The following is a 24,957-nucleotide window of genomic DNA, read 5'->3' as shown; positions in this document are numbered from 1 at the left end:
CGCCCGCGCCCCAGCTGCGAGGCCGGGAACCGCGCCGCACTGAGCCGCCGCTCGCCGTCGCGCCGTCCGCTCCCCCGCCGCAGCGTCGCGCCCCGAGCCCGGCCGACGAGGCTGCACCCGCCGCCGGGATCCAGCCCCCCGCGACCCCAGCCTCCGTCGCCGCCACCCGCAGGGCGCCCCAGGCCGCACCATGGTGAAGGTGACGTTCAACTCGGCGCTGGCCCAGAAGGAGGCCAAGAAGGACGAGCCCAAGAGCAGCGAGGAGGCGCTCATCATCCCCCCGGATGCCGTGGCGGTGGATTGCAAGGTCCGGGCCGGGGTCGCGGGCGGGGTCCTCGCGGCGGGGACGGGGGCCCGGACGGCTCCCCGCGGCGCTGCGTGTGCGGCGGGCGGGGCGGGGTCCTGGTCGCGGCGACCCCCTTGGGCACGGTGGCACAGGTGCCGGCGCTCCAGCCGCCTTCCCTCGGCTCTGGCCGTGTGGGGACCCGCCGCGACAGGCGCCGCCGCCGCCGGGTCCGGCACTTTTCTCCCAGTGTAAATACTGTGCCTAAAATGGCTGACATCATAACAAGCCTAAAAACCTCTGTTGTTTCCTACTTTCGTTTCCAGGCTGAACAGCGCTCGGACTAAGTCCGGCCACTGTAAGCATCTTAATTTTAAAACCCCCCTCTTTTCTCTTACAAACTCCCTCGCCCGCACATGGCCCCCCGGGGTTGGCAGGTGAACACCCTGGGGTCTGGGGAAGAGGGCAGGACCGCAGTACACCGGGAGTAGTTTCTGGCTGGTGATTTTTTATGAGGTGCAGCAAATATTCCAGGTGAAAGTAATTGCTCTTGTGGCTGTTCCCTTGTGACCAAGAGCTGACTTTTAAACGTTACCAGCTTCTTTGTGGGGGACTTCCCGATTAAGTGACACTGGAACCTAAACGTAGGTTTCTGCTCCTGTCCCTACGAAAGTCACCCTCATTTTACCACGTCCTCCGTTAACACCGAAGAAGCACGAGAGAGGCCGTCGCTGCGCTGGATCCACTTTTTAAAAAAAAAAAAACAATCTTTTAAATATAAATGTAATTGTTTCCCAAGTTTTCCTTCTGCCCCATCTGTAGGCTGCAGTGACACAGATATGAACTCCTGGTGCTTAGTGTTTCATTAATATTTTTCAATACCTGTTATCACTTTTAGGTCATTTTAGCATTGAGGTAGAAACAATCATTTGTGTCCTTGGTACAAGTAGTAAGGGGTGTTGTGGCTGTTGTTTTTTGCTGTTGTTGTTTTTAATGATATAATGAAATTATTGTTAAGAAACAGCTCACTAATGCCTGTAAAATTTTTGAGAGTATAATTGGCAATCTGGTCTGCTTGTACTTGTTTTCTGGAAGTGTTCCAGCTAAAAAGCAAACATCAGGTTGATTTTTAAATGACTGTCTTCCCTTGAGATAGGAAGACTGGGCTGATCCCCTAAAAGGATTAAAGGTTCTGGTTTTAGTATTGTTTTCCTGAACCCAGTGCAAACAATCTTAGTCTTGAAAAATGTTTAGCATTCACAGGTGAAAATTGCTGTAGCAAATTATCATATCTCTATCAGAGGCACATTTTATCTAAAATAGACCTATAGTCAAGTACCCAGTCACAACAAGCTCATATCAGTTTTTGTTTGTTTGTTTTTATGGAGACTGAGTCTCATCTAGCCTTGAACTCAGATCTTCCTTCATCTTCCTCTCAAGTACTGGGATTACAGGTGTGCACAACCGTGTCCAGCTTCAAATATACATTCTCAATGATATTAGAGAGGTATGTGATCTTTAAATTCTAAAGGGAGAACTCCTCCCACTCTTAAGAAAATATCAATGATGTCATTTCTCTGCCCTTTATTCCACTGTTGTAAAGGTTTGAAACTCTAGTGGAACATCAGAATTCACTTTGCCGTGCGTGCAGCTTTGAATTCGACTGTCGGCAGGTCTTGTCATTTATGAAGTAGTGGTCTTATTTTTCATACCCTTAGCCTTTCTCATATGCTCACCATAATTGAATTTTTATTTCAAAGTAACTATTTATAGCTCTACGCTTTGCTCCTAAGTTTTTAGTTCTCTGATCTCTCCATCCAAAGAAAAATACTGGGATTGAGCAGTAAGGGCTTGTGTTCCTTTATAGCTGCACAGAAGTCACAGCCAAACTGGTTAATACAAAAATTAACTAATTCTTTTCCCATCTATAAGCTGGAAGCCTTTTGCCAGTGGGGGACAATATCTCTGCAATGAAAGTAGGAAGGAAAAAGGAAGAGCCTGCTTAATGAGAGATGGTTGTGAGAGAGCTGATCTCATCTCCGAGCTGCGGAGCGATTACATAATGTTCTGGTGCTCCGGGCAGGACTGTGTGGCAACCACCTTGTCTGACTGCCTGGGTCGGGAACAGAATTAGCCTCAATATGTTCTGCCTGGGGTATTTCCTTTGGCCAAGAGGACCAAGCTGGGCTAATTCCGGTTAAGAACTCCAAAAGAAAGCATTTTTAACACTTCTACGCAGTAGCAGTGGACCAGTTTTGACAAAATCTGCTTGAGGATTACCCCTCTTGCATCCACTACCCTGTGCTGTAAGAATTGTGATCTCTGCTGTCGCTGGCTTATGTAACATGCATTCCTGCACTTTTACACTGCTCTCGGCGGCTGCTGTTTCTTTTCCCTGCCTGAGAACCCTTCTGGAAAGAGTTCCACCGCTCCATTATGGTTTCAGCCTTGTCTTCGCATTAGCTCTTCATTCCAGCAGCTATTTCTTTTGGTTACATTGTCCCCCCCCCTAGTTTTTCTTCCACGTTTTCCTATTGACAGTCTTGTCTTCTTCCCAGACCTGTCCTGACTGACACACACACAGGGACAGACACAGCAAATAATCAGTGTTATGATTTGTATGACAAAGGTCAGTTTGAAATGATACAGATACACTATGGTACAGACAGCAGTCCTTCATTTTTGTGCTTAGAGCTTTCTTTGAACCTTGGGAAACTCTCACTTGTGTGCAAATACAATAATAATAATAATTATTATAATTATAATAATAATTAGTGCATCAGAAGCCTCAAATATGTCCTGATATAACTGCTTAACTTTTTTAAAGCTTAAGCTTTAGTTTTTCTTTTGGTTTTCTTTTTCTTTCTTTCTTTTCTGTAATATTCAAGGATGGTCTACAAAGACTTTCAGTTTTAAAATTCTATGACAGTGCTAGGACTATATAAATTACAGTTTTACAATAATTAAAACTGTTGTTTCGGATTTTGAGACAAGAATCTCTCATGGACCAGGATGGTCTTGAACTTGCGGTGTAGCTGGTGATGACCTTGAACTCCTGAGATCCTCACCTCTCCACTTCCTGGATGGTTGAGATTGCTCTACACCACACCCCTGCTAACAATTCCATTGTTTTAATGGGGGGGGGCAAGTACCTCCTCACCCTAACAAGACAGTTTCCTTTCTTTTTATGTTTAATTTGTTACATCCTGAAGAAATAGCAGTGGCCGAAGAAAAGGGAACTAAAGAGAAGGGAGGATTATATAATAAAGCAGGTTCTTGGTTTTTGCTTACCTCACTGTGGAGCAGGGGAGTGCTCAACAGCTCCTGCTGCAGTGCCTGCTCGTGAGCCCCCTTTTCACTAGACAGCCACACAAGCTGTTTCTGATAGACTGCAAGAGGGAAATAGCTTGCAGAGCAGAGAAAATGGGCAGTGTGGGCTCCGGAGTGAAAAACACATTCTGAATTGTCACAAAATGGCTGGGTGGATCCTAGTTTAGTGCTTTCTGATTTTTCTGTTTTCACTCTCAGGACCGAATGGTTTAGTCACTTAGATTTCAGCTTGTAATGATGTATTTGTGGCTTGTTGGGGGTACAGGAAGGACATAAGGTGCATGACTAGATGTCCAGTGAGACATGTTGATTTTTACAGAGGGACTGGGGGCTTGGCTCTCTTTAACCAGACTACATCTCATTGCCCAGTAATGTCATTTTATATTCGTAAACACTGACCTGTGAGAGTTTATAGAGTAGATATGGCTATCCTAGAACTCACTGTAGACCAGGCTGGCTTGGAAGGTGCTGCAATCCTCCTGCCTCTGCCTCTTCAGTGCTGGGACAAGCACGTGGCACCACGCCTAATATGCTAGAACGGGTAAAACTTTTGCATTGGAGGCTGTGGATGTCTGAAGTGAGAGTTTTATTCTGGGAGACAGATATGAATTGCCTCTGCATATCTCTGATGGGACATTCTGGCCTTTGAGGGTGGATAAGGTTGCATGTTGTCATTGATCAGTTGTAGGACAAGTTAGCTGCCAGGATGATAGTCCCCGGGTGGACAAGGCTAAATACTGCCCTTGGCATAACCAAAAACCTCTAAGAACTCATGAAGTTCAACTCTACCACCTAAGAATTTTATGTGAGTAGCAGTATATATGTCTATACCAGAAACATTAAAACACACTTATGACATAGCTATATTTAATGCACTCAGTATTCAGCTTACCAAGTGTTCATTACGTGTTGCAAAAGCTTGACCTGTGTTAGTGCCCAGAGAAGAATGTACGAAGCAGTAATCTGAGACATTTCAGTTTCATCAAACCATAACCCAAATATTTGAAGTGGCTTCAGAAGCTGCCGCATTCTTTCTCAGAAAGGAGACGCTTTCTACAGTCATGTTTTGACTAAAGTCTCTTGGATCGCTTGGTATGATACCGCGTTAGTAAAGATCATCCTGGACAAAGAAATGGGTCAAAATAAATGCGCTGTCTTTCAACTGTTTGGCAAGCGCACCACTTTTGTGGTTCTGGGAATTGAACCTGGGGCCTTGAACACCCTGCCCTGAGCTATTTCTCCAGCCCTAAATGTGTCACTTTAATTAGAGCTTGGAGACCAAGGAGGAATTAAGGACTTTCCCACCGAAGGATTCAGGCCACAGCTACTACTTGTTAAGATAAAGGATCTCACGCTTCCGAGTCTAAAGGTGGTGATTGTCTGAATGTCTCAGAATGGCAACACTGGGGTGTGGCTTGTGCTGACCTCACTCTGTCTAAAGCTCTGCCCAGAGCTTCACAATGGCGGTCTTTTACAAGGTAGACAGCTGAAAGTTCAAGGTTTAGGATTACATGGCAGAAGTGACCCTAAGGATATCATTTTAAAACTTTCCACTTATGAACATGAATCCCATTACTCACTTGGTGTGCTAACTTTAAAAATTACTAAAACAAAAACTCCATTAAAAAAAAAAAAAACCTTTACACTTAATTATGGTTTTTCACTTTCTTCTTTATTTAGGATCCATATTCTTACAAGGTCTAAGCTCTTGATATGTTACTAATAATTGAATGAAAAAAAAACATTTAAAGAATTGCTGAATTTTAGCCCTTATATTGACTTGAGGAGGAAAAAAAAAACCTATGAAGTATTTCAGTAGTTATCTTATTGTAGGACAAATTAGTAGTTAAATTCCATATCTTACGGAACAAGCCTTGGTGGATTTTTAATATCTGAATCTTAAGTTTCTCGTGTGTTTTATTTTTTGAGACAAGGTCACAGTATGTATCCCTGGGTGTCCCGGGACTCACTGTGTAGACAAGGCTGGCCTTAAAACTCATAGCAATCCACCTGTTTCTGTATCCTGAATATGAGTAGTACAGAGAAGTACCATCACACCTAGTTCTGAATCCTTAACTTTTAGTGCTAAATTATTTTTAGAAATTAAGTTTGTTTTTCATGGTGAATATACAGCTTAAATCTTAATAGTTTTCTCTTAAGTATGATTGCAATATTTAATTTAAAAAATTTTAAGACAGGGTCTCACTCTAACCTAGGCTGACCTGGGACTGTGTGACTCCTCTGACTCTGACCTGACTTCAGTCTTCAGCCTTGACTTCCTGGGTCCCTTAGCCTTAGGCTTGAACTGTTGTACCTGGTTAAAATTAATTACAATAAAAACAAAACAGCCAATTTTACTTATTTGTTTTTCTCTTTCACCATTTCCCCTTGTTTTCTGAGACAAGGGCTTACTTTGTAACCCAGAGTAGCTTGAAATTTACTATGTAGACCAGACTGGCCTCAAACTCATGGCATTCTTCCTGCTTTGGGTCTCTAGGGCTAGGATTACAGACATGCACCACCATGCTGGCCAAAAAGGCATTTCTCAGTGTTAATTAAATTGCCTAGATTACTGCAGAAGCCAGAAGACTCCCCATTAAACTAGGGGAGGTGACTTTGAGAGAAGTTCTGCTTAAGTCATTGTCACTCATTTAGCTTTTCTTGCTTTTACTTTTACTTTTTGGCTGACATACAGAGTCCCCAACCCTATCAGTTTTAGCTAGAACAAGGCAAGGCAAGCTAAACAGTATGACAAACTCAACACCTGTTATGCCCAAGAAAGCGAATTGATGAAACTGGAGTTTTTGCATATTTAAGCAAGTTGGATTTTCTTTGTTTTTCATTTTAAAAATATCAGATCCTCAGTTTGTGCCCTGCTGCTGGTAGTGGTCATTTCTTGGTCATAGGACCCACTTAGTAAGTCCACACTGTACCACTGAGTTACTCCATGTAATAAAAAGCTTATAATACCACAGTTTTAAAGGCAAATCAGGACTGTCATTACAGCTTATATAATCAGCTGGAAATCCTAATGGCTGGACATGAACCACCATTTCATAATCCCCTTTCATTCAGAAAGCAAGCTAGCGAAGTCTGGCTCTTGTGCTCAGGTGAGATGTACAACTTGGTTTTCTGTGGCATAGGAAATAGGCATGATACCTACTTTTTTCTTTTAATTATTAGAGGAAAGAGAATGGAAAAATAAAGTAATCCTTTTTTTTTTTTTTTTTTTTTTTTTTTAATCCAGTACCCTCAGTAAACAGGGCTGATGATAACAGTTTGGGCATCAATCTAATTTAGTGATAGAAACTTAAGCATGTGGCTCAGATTTGAACCTTGCCTTCATCTCTCAAGTGCTGTGTTGACTAACCCCTCAGATCTCTGCGCGTGTTTCCATCAGCAACACAGTGAATACAGAACTAAGGACCAGGCCTCTCAACCCTGCCAATCATTCCTGATTTGCCCTACCTGACGTCAGAGGTTATTCTGGATTCCTGCAACAGAAAAACCATTAGGATTTTTAAATGTGTGTTTCCCCAGTAAATATTAGGCACCAATAGATTTAATTTAGTTTTTAGATATGAATAGTAGTCCTGCAGAATACACTTTTGGAGGCTGTGGTGCAGTTATACCCAGCAGAATTTATGCTCTTAAGTGACAGATTCTTTTATAATTGTGAACCTGAATGGCCATCCCAATTAGTGGAAAGGATTTTGCCAATAACTGGGAAGATTACTTATTTTCTTTCACAATATGCCTTCTCTTATGTTCACACCTAGTCTCTTACTACAGGGTGGCCACCGGGCCACTTGGCTTTGTGGCTTCACTGCGCAGAGCGTAGGCTGAAAGCACTGCCCACCTGTGCATGCTGATCGGAACTCGACATTTCTCTGATTCTCAAACATTTCGGTCCCAAAAGCTCCTAAAAATTGTTCCTAAAGCCAAGGAGGTTTCGCGTTCTACAGAATTTATACGAAGAGATGTTTACTATATTAGAAAGGAGGCAGATACTGTTGTGTACACCTGCAGCATTAACATGAACAGCTGCTTTGTGAGTCACAAACATTTCCAAACAGCAGTTTTAAAGTTAGGCGCCCAGAGCTGTGCAGTGTTTAGTGAACAGTTTGACAGAAGACAGCTGGAGTCTGTGTGCCCATGTTGTTAGTTAGATGTTGAGTTTGAGCTTGTGGGAACTGCGCTGCGCACTAGAGAGAGTGAAAGTGAAAACAGCATCATAGCTTTATTAGGAAGATTATAGGACAGGATTCCTGAAGGGGTGCTTCTGGACTGCATTTGGCTGACAATCATTAGAAATACTTGCTTATACTGCTTTTTCATATTATTTCCAAGAGTTTATTTTAAAAATTTTCTGCAGTTTTAATACTAATTGGTAGTCTCCATGTGAAAGATGGATATAGTTATGCATGTACATATGTTTTTTTCAGTAAACACAATCTGTTCTTTCTCTGTCTCTCTCTCTCTTTAGTTTTTGGGTTTTGGTTTCTTGAGATAGGGTTTCTCTGTGTCCTTGCTTTGTAGACAAGGGTGGCCTTGAACTCACAGAGATCCACCTGCCTCTGCCTCCTGAGTACTGGGATGAAAGGCATGTGCCACCACGCCTGGCTACATAATCTTTTCTCTTGGTACACATAGTAACTGCTTGCTAAATTGGTAGCCCTTGCTTTCATTGTGCTTGAGGTGCTATTTATACCAGAGTAATGCTTATACTTGAATTGTACTGTCTTCTTGTATCAAACCTTTTTCTTTTGTCTGGATTTGATCATTGTTTCTTGGCACTGGAGGGAATGTGGCTTAATTTTCTGTGTAGTTTTTGGTGTTCTTATGACTAGTTTAGTTGCCTTCATTCTGGGTTACATTTGCTTCCATGCATTTGATCTGTGTATGTGTGTGTGTGTGTAAGTCTGTGATTACAAATGTGTAAAGTCTTGCATATCTGATGCCATCTCCTTCCTTCCTTCCTTCCTTCCTTCCTTCCTTCCTTCCTTCCTTCCTTCCTTCCTTCCTTCCTTCCTCCTTCCCTCCCTTCCTCTCTTCTGCCTCCCTCCTTTCCGTCTCTCCTTCCATCCTTGGTCTCTTCCTGTAGCTAAGATTGGCCTAGAATGATGTAGTCCAAGCTTTGCCTTATACTCAAACTAATCTTCCTGTTTCAGCTTGCTGGGCGCTGGGATTGCAGGCATGCACATTCTCGGCTGATCCTTTCATTCCATTGATAGTTTGGTATCAAATTCTACTTCAGCTGTGGCTCCTGGGTGCCCTGGAACACTCACCACATCTCCCTGTGTGCTGCTGCTCTGGTTTATCGTTCCCCGTGCCTCTCTCTCCTTGCTTCGAGTTTGTTCTTCATCAGAAGCTTGAGGCTTTTCTCCTCATGCAGTAGCATTTTCCCTCTTTGTTGATAGACTATGCTGGCGGTCATTTTCAGTCTGTGGGGCTGAAGGTTCATTTGCTTTGCCTTTACCTTTACTTCATTGAGTTTTCAGAAGATAAACATTAGCTGAAAATCAATATTAGGACTTTCAACTCTGCCTTTATCATAGCTTTTGAAAGTTTAATTAGAATATTCCCTTTGCACTAACAATAATAGGCCTAATGATAATTAATAATGGATAATATGGAAACCATCTGGATTATTGGCACTAATTTAAGACCTGACAAGATGACCTAGAAAAATGAGCCACCGTTCTCTGATCTCTTCTCCAAAGAGCCAAGGCTGTTGACTTCATGAGTAATTTTGAAGACAGCTCACTACCAACTTTGGGCTTTAGCCTTTACTGCTCTGAGTCTGACTTTTCAATGAATACTTCATTTTTCTTGTTCTTTCTGTTGAGTTTTGTCACTGTCTTGCAGTAGAGCCCTGACTTGACTAGTACTTGCTATGTAGACCAGGCTGGCCCTGAACTAGCAGTGATCCTTCTGCCTCTGCCTCCTGAGTACCAATAATTACAGATGCTCATCACCATGCCTAGCCTTTCTTTTATATCTTGAATTTCTAAGATTTATTTTAAAACGTGCATGTTGGCAACCTGTTACATTTTGCCTCATGTATATATGACTTCAATACTCTTTCATAAATACTATTCTATATTAATTTGAACAGTAGAGAAACAGCCTATCAATTTGACAGCATGTTAAGAAATGCCAGCTCTGTTTTCACAGAAAAGAAAATTATATCCCTCGGCCCAGGAGCCAGAAGCATGGTACAATAAGGAGCCAAGATCAAATATTTGACCTGGATTTTAATTTTATTTTTAATTTATTGATTTATTTTCAGGTTTCTGATCAAAGTCTCATACAGCTCAGGTGGCCTCAAATCCCTGATCTTCCTGCCTGTGCGTCCCAAGTCACAGTGGTGACTGACACACAGGCGCCTTCACTGTTATCAGTGATGTTTACACTCAGCGCAGACGGCAGAGCCATTGAATCAAAGTTCTGCTTACCTGGCCACCCTGGAGAGACCAGTGTACCCATGCTCAGGAGATGAGATTATGTACCTAGTACTTAGTACTCTGTTTCTTTTTGTTCTTGCCAAGTGGAGCTTGGCAAGCTTGGACAAGAGCTTCAAAGTCAAGGTGCTCTTGCCTTCAGGCTTCTCAAGTGCTGGGAGTGCAGCTATCTGCACCATCTTGCTCAGCACCTCAGCCATCGGTGTTTAACTTCCAGCTTTTCAAACTGGGATGGACAATATTTACAAACCTTCACATTTATGCTATTTTATATGGAAGCGTGATGTAAGTGGTAGAGTAGGAAGCCCTGGGTTTTAGCCTCAGCCTTGTGCTAAGCTAATGAATAAGAAGAAATAGAATTAATTTTATATATTTTTAAAAGACTACACTTAGAATTACCAAGGGTTCTGCATACCAAATGGGATTGCTTATATTTTAATATAAGTATATGAAATTATTTTACTGTGTTTTGTTAAAATCCAACCTTCATACAAAATGTGAGTTGGGACAGGCTTGGCTCTTTTTCTGATCTTGACTCTCAGTCTTGTGATGAATTAGATAGTAGCAGACCATCTGTGACATGCTTGAAGGCTTTAGGAAGACAGTTGTTATTAGGAACAATCGGATTCTGGTGGGAGGGCAAAGCCTGTTTTCTCCAGCTGGTTTGTTCCTGGTAGAGGCTGTCTTATGAACAACAGGTAAAACTTGCATGTAATGCTGCGTACAAAGCACCTGCCAGTCATTTCTCCTTGCTTTATAACTCAGCATTGTGACCTGGAAAGTACCATAATTTGCTTCATAAGCTATCATTGGTAAAGCTCTAGAAAGCATAGAGAATAAGCACTAGAGAACTGATGCTCATCTTCAAATGATGGAGAAAGAATGAGATTCTAAACCATGCAGAAAAGGAATCAATTTAAAGTTACTCCTAGATTAATATTTAATAGTATTTACTTTGCTGCAGAGACTCTACTTTTCCCTAGTGGTACAGAATCGACTATTAAGCTCAGCACAACATGCATTTATTTTACAGCCTCACTGAGTTTTTTCTTTTAATTCTGGCCTGCTTATTTAACCTGCTCGTTTTATAATATGCTAGCAGTTTGGTTCAGATTATATAGATTTCTCAAAACATTATGCAGTAACCTAAATTGTTGCTTTTCTTTCTGTATTGCTGCTTGTATATTGTAGAATTGTGTTAACCAAAAAAAAAAAAGTTAGTGCGAAACAGTATTGTCGACATCAGCAATGCCTTTCTCTCTTCCTTCCCTATTCTAAATATAGACTAATTCGATAACTCCCGATCCAACACTGTGCTGTACTTCCTAATTTCAGCTCAATACTAATTAACTTGGCTGAGGCTGCTGTGAAGTGTGGTGCTTAAAATGCAAAGAGCAGCTTTCTGCTCCTCTCAGCACATGCCCAGCTCTGGGAACTTGCTTCCTGTTTATATGTCAAAGGTAATATTCCTATGTGGAACTTGTTAGTAATGCTTATGTGTCAAAGGTAATAGTCCTGTGTGGACTTTGTTAGTAATTGAAACAATGACAGTCCTGTTTGAAAAGCAAACCCGGAAGTAGAATTTATACACTGATAGGGATGAAGAAGAAAGCAGGCAAACCAACATTTACCGTCCTTGACAAACCAGTGTTTGCCTTCCTTGACAAACTGTTCACTTCCCAGCCTGAGGTTCTTTTCCACTTACATGCTTTTGGTAGTTGACACTATTGATGGTGGACAGATCACAGGATGTCTTTGTGATGATCCCTGAGAGAAGTCGCTGAACGTTGAAGTCAGGTGAGCAGAGCGTCATCCCCCATTGCTCTGCAGCCTAGAACTTTGCAGGGCAGGTGGCACAGGCTAGTAATCCTAAGTACCTGGGAGGTTGAAGCAGGACTGACGGGTGCAGGGGTTGCCAGGATTGACGGGTGCAGTGAGAGCTTGCCTCAAAATGAAAGTTTTAAAAGCAAAAATAAACGGGCTTCTCTGGGGTGTAGACGCTAGGTGCAGGCTGTAATACCAAGAGGGGTAAAAGTTCAAAAGTCTTTTTTTTTTTTTGTATATATATTTAAGGCTACTTTTCATTTATCATAGAAAATATTTTCGATTAATCTGAAAAGGGTAGTTATGGCACAAAAATGAAGTTTTAGTGAAAGTTTTTGTGAGCATAGGAGTTAAGTTAAACTATATATGTAAATACCTTACAGAGTGTACCTCCTGGAGACGGTTCAAGGGGGACTGACCTGAAGAGTCCTGTGATGAGGCCTGAAAAGGGAAAGGACCCTTAAGGCTGTAACTGTGCCATGCAGAGCCCCAACCAGGCAGTGCAGTCTGGAGTAAGCAAGACATCTGCTGAGGGCTGAACCCCAGCGTTGAACACAACAGCCAAGTGCTCCAGCGCTGTGTCACACAGCCTGTTTCCTTTGCTTTACATACAAGAAAATGCCACCCCCCCCTTTTTTTTTCTTGTAAGCAGAGAAAACATAGATTTATTAGAGGAAAGTGAAGAAAGACTTCCCAAGACTAGGAGGAATAGGAATATCCCCAAAATCTTCTCCAAGGGACATCCTTTGGATTGTTTCATTATGTAATACTCAGTCAGTAGTTACCTATACTGGCCCAACGTAATTAAGAATGTACATGTTTTAAGTAAATCTGTTTCTGATGGTTCAGTAGTTCATGCTATTTTGAATTAAGTATATTCTTTATTTTTTTTTCTTTCCTCTGTTCTGCCTTATTTTTATACCTAGTATTTTTATGCCATGGTTTCCCCACCCCCCAGGCTGCCCCTGTTTGGAACATACATACATACAAACATTCACTCATGCAGACGGTGTCTACTGTATTCCAGCTGGCCTTTAACTTACTGTGTAGCTAAGGATGACCCTGAACCTCTGTTCCTCCTGCCTCTACATCCTCAGGGCTAAGGTCGCAGGCTTGCCCAACACAGCTGGCTTTGTTCCGGGGATGCTGAACCTAAGGGCTTCACATGTGCTGGGCAATCATTCTACCCACTTGCCTACACCCCTAGCCCTGGCCCTGTAATTTTTAATACTTGAGATATCTTCCTCCTTAGACGCCACTGCTACGTTTGCCCTGAAATTCAAAACATTACATTTCAAGAGCTTTAGAAAATGTCGCTTAAAAAGCCCTGTGCTCCATTCAATATGTAAATAAGGTTCAAATAGATGTAGCAAAGGATGTGGAGTATTTGTCACTTTGAAACAGAATAAAACATGTTTAAATAAAACATGTTTATTGGAGCTACTTTTGTGACTGAAGCCCATTTATTGAAGCCTCTTAGGGAGCTGATGGGGTGGCCTGATTCATAACTAAGGAAACAGTTATCCTTCATTTTGCGTAAGGTGTAGTTAAGTCATCTTGTCCAACTGTCAAGTTCTATTCTGAAGAGAACATATTGTGATACCTGAGAGAATACTTCCCTGTGCCACGTCTGTGTATTAGAGACTAAGCCAGGGTCGTGTGTGTGCCCTTGAAGCACTCTTCGACCACACTGCATCCCCTGGATGCTTTTTTTTTTTTTTTTTTTTAATTTAAATTGTTAAGGCTTCCTACTAACTGCAAGCCTCCTTCCTGAGTAGCTGAGGTTAAAGACTTGGACTAACAAGCTGGACTCTTATCTGCTGTTGAGGATAGGAGTAGGCCACGGTGTGCTTTTAGTAAACTGGGCTAAAGTCTTGACTTTCAGGAAGATTAATGAGAAGCTAATTACGCGGGGCCTGTGGGAGTTCTAAGGCGTTGAGGTGCACCACTTACAGTGCGGTGCAGGGGAGGAAGTACATGGCTCTGTTAAATCAGGCCAAGTACAGTTTCATACCCCAGCAAATGGCTTGCCTATTAGTTAATGGTCCTCTTCTTCTTTTTTAAAGCAGACTTGGAGTTTATTAAGTGATTTCTAGTGTGGACTTTAAACACTACAGTTAAGAAAAAGAAAAACTGAAAACATGAGGGTAGGCTTTTCCTCTTTTTAAGTTATGAAATGTTTGAAGCACACGCTAAATACAGGATCTCTGCTGTTTTGTTTGATAGTATGATTGTGATACATGGAAATTTGTCAGTTAATGTATGTTTGGGTTGGTTTTAGTTTAGGACAAATTTGAAAAATGATGCTATGAATTTAACAAACAAGTTCTTCCTTTTTGGTGTTTTGAAGCAGGTTCTCATGTAACGTCATTCTTAGAAAATACTATGTAGGAAGGATTACTTTGAATTTTTAAATATTTTAAAAATGCTTATCTAATTTTATGTGTGTGCACATGTACCTGAGAAGTCATGTGCACCATATGTGGATCCCAAGGTTCTAAGTGGTGTTGGGTCCCCAGGAACTAGAGTTACAGATGGTTCTGAGCCACCTGATATGGGTTCTGGGAACCAGACCAAGGCTCTCTGGCAAGAGCAGTGAGGCTCTTAAGCACCAAGTCCTCTTGCTGGCCCAACCTTGAACTCCTGATCCTTTTTTTTTTAAATCACTTACTACAATTTATTCAATTTGTATCCCAGCTGTGGCCCCCTCCCTCCCTAATCTCCTCCTATGCCACTCTCCCCTAGTCCACTGATAGGGGAGGTCCTTCTCCCTTTCCATCTGACCCTAGCCTATAGGGTTTCATCAAGACTGGCTGCATTGCTCTCTTCTGTGGCCTGGTAAGGCTGCACCCAGCCCCCCCCCCCCCTCAGGGGTAGGTGATCAGAGAGCCTGCCACTGAGTTCATGTCTGAGACAGCCCCTTCTCCCCTTACTAGGGGCCCCACTTGGAGATTGAGTCTATGGGCTACATCTGAGCCAGAGTTTTAGGTCTTCTCCATGCATTGTTCTTGGTTGGGGTATCAGTCTATGCAGAGCCCGCAGGGCTCAGTTTTTATGGCTCTGTTGGTCTCCTTTTGGAGGTCCTGTCCTCATCCTTTTGCTTCTACTTCAAGCCAGGTGCTGGGACTATAGGCTTATAAAGGATAGGTGATTTTTAATAATTGATCTTTAGTAGAATAATTTGACCTTGGTGGGCTTTCTACAGTTTTCTTCTTTCTCACCCTGTGCCTGTTGTCAGCTGTTTACTGGCTGGGATGTCAAGTACTACAGCAAGTTGAAACAGACTCAACCATAATGAGCATCTTTGTACATCTGACTAGAAAGGCTGTGGTGTGAGTTTTAGTACACCAAGTACAAGGTTTGTTCTGTGAGGTGTTTATTTATTTCCTTTTTAATTTTTATTTGGTGCTGTAGTCCTGGCTGACCTGGAACTTACTGTGTAGCTCAGGTTGGCCTTGAATATGTGGCAGTTCTTCTGCCTCAGCCACCACACCCAGCTTAATTGCTCTGTAACTCAGGTTGTAATGTGGGCCATCATATCTGTCATACCTGTAGTTCATAAACTGCTGATGATATGAAGCGTGCTTTATTCACTTGTGAATTTCTTGCAGGATCTCACCCAGTGTGTTCCATGTAACTGGCCTGAAGAGACGCTCGGTTAAATGCAGTTAATGCCTTTGCCTGACAGCCAGCTTGTTATGCATCAAAAGTGATTGTGTTGTCCCCCTCCACTATCGTTCTGGCTGCTGATACAGCTTTTGTGAATCATGAAAAGTTAAACAGCCAAGCTCTTTCTTCATTCAGCCATCAAATATCTGCATGTTAGCCAAGTGCCAAGTGTGGTTTAGAGTTTCTAGGAATGCAAAATGAACAAGAATAAACACAGGAACTGTCTAACCTAGTAGCAAGAGATAAGATACATGATTTTCTAATATGAGAAAGCAAGTAGCCAAAATGGCAGTAAAGAGGAAACAGATCTAGTTTTGACAGTGTCAGCTCTGTTAGGAAGCTCCCCATGGTATGTGGACTTGGGTCTGTCATTTAGATACTAAAATAGACTCTTGTTTATTTCTTTATTCTCAAGCCATGTTTCAGGTGCTGAGTGACAAACTGCCCTTTGGAGAAGCGTTCTAAAGTTAAATTCTTTAACACATCTGTCGCTTCTGTTGTCCTGGCACATGGTTTTCTAAAATAACCTAAGAACTCAGCTTCATACGAAGGCCCTTTGTGGCCTGCCCCGGTTCATTCTCTATCAACCTAGGATCCCTCTCACCACATTGAACACTCTGCTGTGCCATGTCTCCCTGGCAAGGTCGGGTATTCTGCCTTTGTGATTTTATTCATTCTTTACCTTTTATATTGTTTCCTGGACCACTGTCTTCTGCCTCGCAGCGTGTGCTTGTCCTGTATCCTCCCATGCCATGTTCTCTTTTTGGGACAGCTCCTTTAACTCATCCTATTCGTGGCTCTCTGCATTTTTCCTGTCACAGCCCATATTTTTGTTATTTTGTGTTTTATTAGATAGGAAGTGGAGTTTTCTGTGATAGTTAAGGCTGCCCTAGAGCCACTATGTAGTCTAGGCTATCTCTAACTCATGGCAGTCACTGGCCATAGTGTCATATGTCCATCTGTCCATCTATTCGTCTGTCCCCACCCCCCTCCACCCCCCCAACCAAGTGCCATGACTGTAAGTATGCATACTCTGCTTGGCTCTTTTTGTATATTTATTTTCCAGAATGAACCAGCCTATCTTTTTCTTGACAGAGTCTATATTCCTGGGGCCTAGGGCAACTGTTGAAACATATTAGACATGTGTAATTTATTCTCAAATTACTGTTTGTTGCATAGTTAAAATGATAAATCAGAAAGCCTGAGGACTCACTGTCCGTGTTACATTAAGGCTGCATAGTCTTTCTTGGTGTCCACCCGCGGTCCTTAGCTATTCGTTAATATACTCCTGGAGGGAGCATGGCAGGTAGGGTTGGGTGTGTGCATGCTTGGCCGTCTGACTAGCTGATACCAAATGCCGAGAGCAGCCATTTTCACATGTCATTCCATCCCCAACACTTGCGCCCACCCTGAGAGTAATTATGTTAGGAATTCTTTCTGTCTCCTGCAATGTGTTTGTCAGGCAAGCTCAAGCAGACCTTGTGTGCTTTATAGTTTGGGTCTAAAAAGCCTTATCACATGTGGGACTCTTAGAACTTCACTGATTCTCTGATAGGACATCTGATAAATTCTTCCCAGTTCCCTCCTATTCCATGCTAAGCTTTAGCACATGTTGATCTAAACACCCACATAGTCGTTGATGAGAACTACCTGAAATGTAGACTGCTCCATGTCATTTGGTCTGAACCTTACATTGACTATTATTTACTATTCTGTATGATTCTATGTATAAAAATGGAGCTTCCAAACCTGTGAATGTAATGCTGGTAATCATAGCACCCGGGAGCCAGAGGCAGGAGGATGGCAACCAGCTTGCTGTCAGCCTGGGCTACAGAACAAAGGGGTGCATCTGTCTAGCCTCACACTGTTCTTGTGGGCCACCACTCCTGGAACTGGACTTGCCCAGTGGTGTCCAGATACCATCTCTTATCTTAGAAATGAAAATGTAGAATTGTCATTTCCATTCTGAATCTTAAATGTTAGAAGATGGCACCAAAAGTTGTGTAAATTGTGGTTTATATTACTGCTCAAGACATTGTTAGTACAAGTCTCCCTGGGGACTAGTGTCCATCTCCTGGCTGAGGAGGCACAGAGCCGAGCCTTGGTGTCCCCTCTTCTTCATTCCATGTTGAGTTTGATCTGAGCCTTGCTCCTTTGCTCTTTATCTTCATTAATAACCCTCTGTGACTCTGCATCTCTGCGTGTTCACCATCTGCTTTGTTCATGTTCCAGGACCTGGACGATGTGGTCCTGGTCAGATTCTGTATATTAACTACCTCCTTTGTTTATGTTCTAGGACCTGGATGACATGGTCCCCGTTGGATTCTGTATATTAACCGCCTGCCCTGTTCGTGTTCTAGGACCCAGATGATGTGGTCACAGTTGGACAGAGAAGGGCCTGGTGCTGGTGCATGTGCTTTGGACTGGCCTTCATGCTCGCTGGAGTCATCCTTGGAGGAGCATACCTGTACAAGTATTTTGCACTTCAGGTAAGTAGAAAAATAATGTTTACTTTTTTAACTACATTTATTTACTTATTTATGGGGGAGGGGCATAGTCAAAGGACAGTTTGTGGTGCCAGTTCTCCTTTATTACCATGTGGGTCCTAGAGATTGAATTCAAATCATTAGGCTTGGTGGCTAGAACCTTTACCCAGTGAGCAGTCTCGCCAGCTCTGCAGAAATTTTTTGTCCGGATTTTTTTCCACCTTCTACTGTGCATTAAAATGTGGTCCCTACCTTGCTCTAAGCATGTACTTTCTGTCTATAGCCAAATGACAGTGTTTGGACAATCACTTCCCTGCCATAGTTAATAGCAAAGAGATATGTTAGCTACAGTGTTGACAGGCCCATCCCTGAACAGCCAGTTTGGTTCTCGCTGATGCTTTGTCTAAGAGTTGGGTAAGCTACAGAGATGAGGACACCACCTTTGGTGAAAGCTGCCTGTAACCTAGTGTTTAGAGTACCCTCAGTGCGTACACAGATTCCACTTAATTACAGTTTATGATATCATCCCCTGAGCCCCATCCTTAAGGAATCATGGGGGAAATTTACTTTAAAGCTTTCATGACTACTTCAGATGTTTTAATGTTTCAAAGTAGAGAGAAATTCTTCAAAAACAGACTTTTAAACTAATTTTGAAGTCTTCTCCAGAGATTATATGAACTCTGTACTCACTGTTAGCCTTATTTAAGATGGAGGCACGCTGACAAACATTACTGAACTCAGAGGGCAAATGTGTTTTAAAATAGAACTATATAGGCACGCCTGGATTGACCTGTTGCTCCCTGTCCTTCAGCCTCGGGCTAAGATTACAGGCCTGTACTGCTACCACTCCTGGCTGCATCTTCTTAAATGCAGTGTTTTGTTTTGTGTTGTTCTACAAGAAGCATAAGATACAGAAAAAATAATTTGCAATTCCACTGCCAGGAAAGAACATTTGGTACCAAAATGATTTGTTACACACCCTCGGTCTCTAGATATGTCTCCTTTAAAAATGTTTTTTGTTACTTACATATTTTTATTGACTTACTGATGTGAGTAGGCACAGTCCCCTATACCTAAACTGGTTATGGTAGCCCGCAGGACCAAGGGTAACTCCAAAATTATCCTTGGCTACATAGCAAGGTACAGGGCAGCCTGGGCTACCTGAGACCCAGTCTCAAAAGAAAGGAAAATATTACTTGCCTCTGAATGTGTTTTGTGGAGGCCTGCTTGTTTCTTCAGATATTCTTCACACCAGACAGCTTTCATTCTCTGTTCTTATCTACCACAAAGAGCAAAGAGGAAATCAGCTGCTTTTCTCCTTCTGAAAAGCCTTTAAAAAAAAAAAAAAAGACAACTTTAGAACTTGATAAAGAATGTGTTAGCTCTGTAATTAAACTATCTGACTTGTTGTCTGAAAAGTAAGAGTTTGTAAGCAAAATACCATGTAGGCAGCCTAAGTAAAGCTTACATTTGAAAACCTGTCTGCTGCGGAACTGCTGAAATGCAATGTTTTCAACTCTGTAGCCCGATGATGTGTACTACTGTGGACTGAAGTACATCAAGGATGACGTCATCTTGAACGAGCCTTCTGCAGATGCCCCGGCCGCCCGTTACCAGACGATTGAAGAGAACATTAAGATCTTTGAGGAAGATGAGGTTGAATTCATCAGTGTGCCTGTACCGGAGTTTGCAGACAGCGACCCTGCTAACATCGTGCATGACTTTAACAAGGTGAGCTGATAGCCAGGACTGCGAAGAGAATGCAGGTTCTCTGGGAGAGCTGCAGTTTTCATTTTAATAGTGGCGAAATTCTTCTGTTTCGGGTTTTGTCTTTACTTAGGAGAGGGGGCAGGGAGACTTGGAAAGTCCAAGCATGCCTCTCATCCCAGAAGCAGGGAGGCTGAGAGCAGAGGATTGCCAAGTTTGAGGCCGTCGTGGTCCACGTAGTGAAGTGCTGTCTGAAATGAGATAAACAAAGCAGACTTAGGTTCCTCTCCCTCTGAGCCCTGGCCTTCTCAGACCTCGCTGCCTGCGGCTTGCCTGCTAACCCCACCAAGTTCTTGATTTGTTGCAATGCAGGTGATTTAGAAGTTCCAAAGTCAGCCCGCCTTGCCAGTACAATTCTTAGAAGCCCAGTTGCTGTGTATCTCAGGTACACTGACCTGGCTGAGACTTGTCCTTCTTTCCAGAAACTCACTGCTTATTTGGACCTTAACCTGGACAAGTGCTATGTGATTCCTCTGAACACTTCCATCGTTATGCCACCCAGAAACCTGTTGGAGCTACTCATTAACATCAAGGTATCGAGTGTTTGCTATTTCTGATTAGCAGTGTTGGTACAGTGTCTCGGAATTCCCTGTTGGAAAGTTAGCCTTCTAGAGTGCAGCCAAGGGATTTACAAAGAAGCGCGGAGACTTGCGTGCTGTTTCTTTCTATTTGTAATGTTTTAAAATTTGAAAATAATATTCAAAAAAAAATTAAAAAGTGGGCTGGAGAGATGGCTCAGCAGTAAAAGTGCTTGCCGTGCAAACCTGACAGAAAAGCTCAATTCAGAAAGCCCATAGTGGAAGGAGACAACCAACTCCAGAAATTGTTCTCTGACATCCATGCTCAGTCCTACACACACTATACACACAGCGCACACACACACTCTAAGAACACATGTATACACACTATACACACACTACATACACGCTATACACACTATGCAGGCACTCACTATATATACAACACATACACACACTATACACAGACAGAGCGCATGCACATATACACATGAACATATATATGCACACATACTACTTATACAGGCACATACTATTCACAGACATAGTAAATGATAAGTAAGATGCAAGGTTTTTTTTTAATTCAAAACAATTTATCACATTTAAATTTTCCTAAACAACTAGAAAATATTAACCAGGTACTTAATTCTGCTGCTTCTGTGTTGAGCATGGCTGTATTACAACAAAATCGTATGATTGCTGGGCACAGTGACACCTGCATGTAGTCAGTCCTGTCTAGTTGGATGCTGAGACAGAACAAACAGCTGAGGCCAGGAATTGAAGACCAGCTTGGGCAACAAAGTGAGACCCCAGTTCAAACACCAAGTCTGTATTTATAAAAGCAGATGGTTAAATATCCGTAAACTCTGGTTTAAAACTGTCGCCTAAGAATTTTGCCTGCCTTTCTAGTTTGTTCAGTGTACATTTTGAAAGCTCCATGTCACCTTTTCAACCGCAGGCTGGAACCTATTTGCCTCAGTCATACCTTATTCATGAGCACATGGTGATCACCGACCGCATCGAGAACGTGGACCACCTGGGCTTCTTCATTTATCGATTGTGTCACGACAAGGAAACCTACAAGCTGCAGCGCAGAGAAACTATCAGAGGTAAAGACACTCAGATAATTCCTATAACACGTAGGTGTCGCTAGTAACCTTCCTGCCATAGGTAAGAAATGGAAGGGAATCAGTGCCGTACTTTGTTAGTGTTTCTAGGATTTGCAGTCTTCGGAATCCCACACCCACTCCTTTCAGATAGCGAAGGCCAGTCAGCATGTAATGCCCTTGCCATGAGATGCCCCTCTTCAATTTGCATTTAGAAAAGTCAGGTTTGACCTTTCATTCCCTCTGTGGCCCAGCCATAGGAAAGAGGAGTCTCATTATTGAAAGTTCTCTCTTTGGCCTTTCGCTTGGATTCCCAGGGATTCAAGAATTCTCATAGGGCAATTGGCCTTTTGAATCATGCTGAGGATAGTCATAGCCAGGTGACTTAGAAAGGAGTGTAGGTAAGGAGTCCAGAGCACTGACACAGCTTACTCAGCTCTGCCCAGTCACTTAACCTTCTTTTCTTCTTCCTGAACAGTAAGAATGGCAGCATGTGCCATTACAAATGCAAAAGAAAGTACATGTGACAACACAACACTTTAGAGGGCCGTCAATCTCACTGCAGTCTGATTTCTCTGGAATTGCATCACTCAGTCAAAGTGCTTTCCTGGTCTTTTCTCATGCTTGTGATGACATTGTTCTCACCTCAGGCCGATGAGTCATCTGAAATCTCCCACTTGATCTCTTACATTTAAGTTACTATCTTGGCTCATAATTGTCTAAAAACAATTTGATAGAATGAAGTTTGTCCTGGTGGGCAGTTCTGCAAGCACATACGGGCATGTCAGTCCACCATCCATAACTAGAATAATTCTCAAACCTTTTAGCTCATACATCTGTGTCCTAGAGTTTTTGTTGCTGCAGCAAAACACTATAACCCAAAAAGCAAGTTGGGGAGAAAAGGATTTATTCAGCTTACACTTCTACATTGCTGTTCATCACCAAAGGAAGTCAATACATGAACTCAAACGGCAGGATCCTGGAGGCAGGAGCTGATGCAGAAGCCGTGGAAGAGTGCTGCTTACTGGCTTGCTCATTATGGCTTGCTCAGCCTGCTTGCTTATAGAACCCAAGACCACCAGGCCAAGGACGGCATCACCCACAATGGGCTGGGCTCTCCCACACCAATCACTAATTAAGAAAATGCCCTACAGCCAGACCTTACAATGTCATTTTCTCAGTAAATGTCCCTCCTTTCATATAAATCTAGTTTGTGTGTTAAGTTGACACAAAACTAGCCAACAGGATCTGTAAGCAGTTTGTAAAGCACTGTCACCAGGTGCTCTGGTCTATGAAAAGACCCAGTGGAGAAAAGATTTAAAATAGTGAAATTATGGGATGGATATAGAGCAGTGCCATGCTTCTTTACATTTAAAGAGTAGCTGAGAATTAATGTGAATATTTATTACTAAAGAACCAAAAACTTAAAAAAACTACCTCTTCCTTCTCAAACAGGTATTCAGAAGCGTGAAGCCAGTGACTGTTTCACCATTCGGCATTTTGAGAACAAATTTGCTGTGGAAACTTTAATTTGTTCTTGAGCAGTTGAGAAGAACCTGGGGAGAAAGTCAATGCCACAGCATTACCCCCCTCCCTTTGTATTTTGTGCAGTGATTGTTTTTTAAAATCTTCTTTTCATGTAAGTAGCAAACAGGGCTTCATTGTCTTTTCATCTCAGTAATTCAATTAAAAACCATTATCAATTTAATTTAATTTAATTAAAAACCATTTAATTCAATTAAAAACCAAAAGGAAACAAAACCTTTTCTTTTTTCCAAGTGTGGTGTCTTTGATATTTGAATTAGCAGATGTGTGGGATCCTTCAGTAAGATCGCTTTTCCATAGAGCTTGTATCCTAGGAAGAATTTAAATTTCTTGAAATTGTTTATTTGGATTTTTATGTATTAATTCTGTACTTCCAAGAGGAAGGGGTACCTAAAGAATAGTCATTTGCATATGTTAAAAGGACCACAGTGACTTACTTGTACATGCTCGTAGCCCCCTACCTAGTCTGTTAGCATTTGAGGCCACCCTCTAATATTCCTTTAATTAAAATGTGCAGTATTTTCAGTGTTGCATTTAACTACTTTAGAGGATGAATTCAGCCTTGATGTTTTAATATCCTAGGCCTCTGCCATAATAAGATTTTAGACAAATGTTTGGAATTTAAGAAACAATTCATGTTACTAATTTGTATAGCCCATATCTGTGCAATGGAATATAAATATCGCAAAGCCATGTGATGAGACTGTGTGTTGTTTTTCCTATAAGATAAAACCAAAGAATAATTTGGTTCTCCATATTTTAAGGTAATCTACATACATAGCGAATGGAACTATTTTATAAAATCTAGTTCTCTACATACAGTTATAAAATCAGCTTTTTTAAAAAATAAAATAAGCCATTAATATAACTAAACCAGATTCTGTGTGGATGCTGTTACAGTGATCAAACTTGAAAGACACTGCTTGATAGAGAGAGGGTCTTTTCTTCCAATGGAAGGGTATTATTGAAGCCTAACCTTTTCAAGAAGCACAAAATGTGGATCCAAGTGGTAGTTCTTCTCAGTTCTGTTTTGTTTTTTCAGAAAAGATCTCACTGTATTATTTAGACTAGTGATCTCCAGCGCTGGCCTCTAGTAGTAGAGAGACATGTACCACAATACCTGGCAAGTTAGGGTAGGGGTTTTTGTTGTTGTTTCAGTTTTTGAAACACAGCCCTAACCTGGAAACAAGGCTGACCTGGGACTCATTATGTAGTCAGGCCAGTCTGGAACTCACGGTGAGTCTCCTGCCTCAGCTCCCAGGGTGCTGAGATTACTGGCATGAGCCACCACACCTAGCTTAGATCTCTGAGGTTGCTTCTCACCTGAATTAATTCAGAATCCACTACATGTAAAAAAACCTGAGAGTAGGGAATGAGCGGTGGCTTGGAAGTTAAGGGTTACTGCTGTTCTAGAGGACCCAAGTTTGGTTCCCAGCACCCACTTTGGGTGGCTCACAACTGCCTGTAAATGCAGCTAACACCCTCTGCTGGTCTCCACTGGCACCTGCGCACATTGTGCCATACACACTAGTAAAAATCAATAATAAATACTAAGAGTGGCCGTGTTACAAATTCCCGAGACAAAACATCTCAGTTCTGACTTTAGGTCAGAATTTTTAAAAGTTCAGAAGCCTATATAAGATTTGGTCTGGAAACCAGTCCTGGTTCAGAAGGGTATTTGTGACTCCTGCCTTTTGGCTTCATTTCAGTAGCACTGTCAGAGCCTTAGCACGGCTAAGTGCATGTTTAGCGATTAGATTTCATTTAGAAGAGAGGTTTTACTAAATTGAAAACTGCATTTTCCTACCTTCCAGGCTTTAAAATGCCATGGCTTTTCTGGAGCCTGTGAACATCCAAGAATAAATACTGAAAATGTCCCATAATGGACCAGCACATAAATTCTGTGTAGACATACACTCTCTTCAAAAAAAAAGAAAGAAAAGTGCCTCATCTGTGGATCTTTAC

General features: G+C 42.1%; 1 protein-coding gene across 1 annotated transcript; it reads left to right on the top strand.

Annotated features, from left to right (window-relative positions):
• Itm2b (integral membrane protein 2B) lies at positions 1 to 23,685 on the top strand. The gene is made up of 6 exons (XM_055609679.1): positions 1 to 307; positions 17,931 to 18,059; positions 19,581 to 19,787; positions 20,246 to 20,356; positions 21,300 to 21,450; positions 22,903 to 23,685. Exons 1-6 carry the CDS (start codon positions 191 to 193, stop codon positions 22,986 to 22,988), a joined length of 801 nt encoding a protein of 266 aa, XP_055465654.1. The 5' UTR covers positions 1 to 190; the 3' UTR covers positions 22,989 to 23,685.
• Positions 23,686 to 24,957: the final 1,272 nt, after the last annotated feature.

Source organism: Psammomys obesus, unplaced genomic scaffold (assembly GCF_907164565.1).
Source record: "Psammomys obesus unplaced genomic scaffold, mPsaObe1.curated_primary_1811, whole genome shotgun sequence".
NCBI lineage: Eukaryota > Metazoa > Chordata > Mammalia > Rodentia > Muridae > Psammomys > Psammomys obesus.
This window is presented reverse-complemented; position numbering and strand designations above follow the sequence as displayed.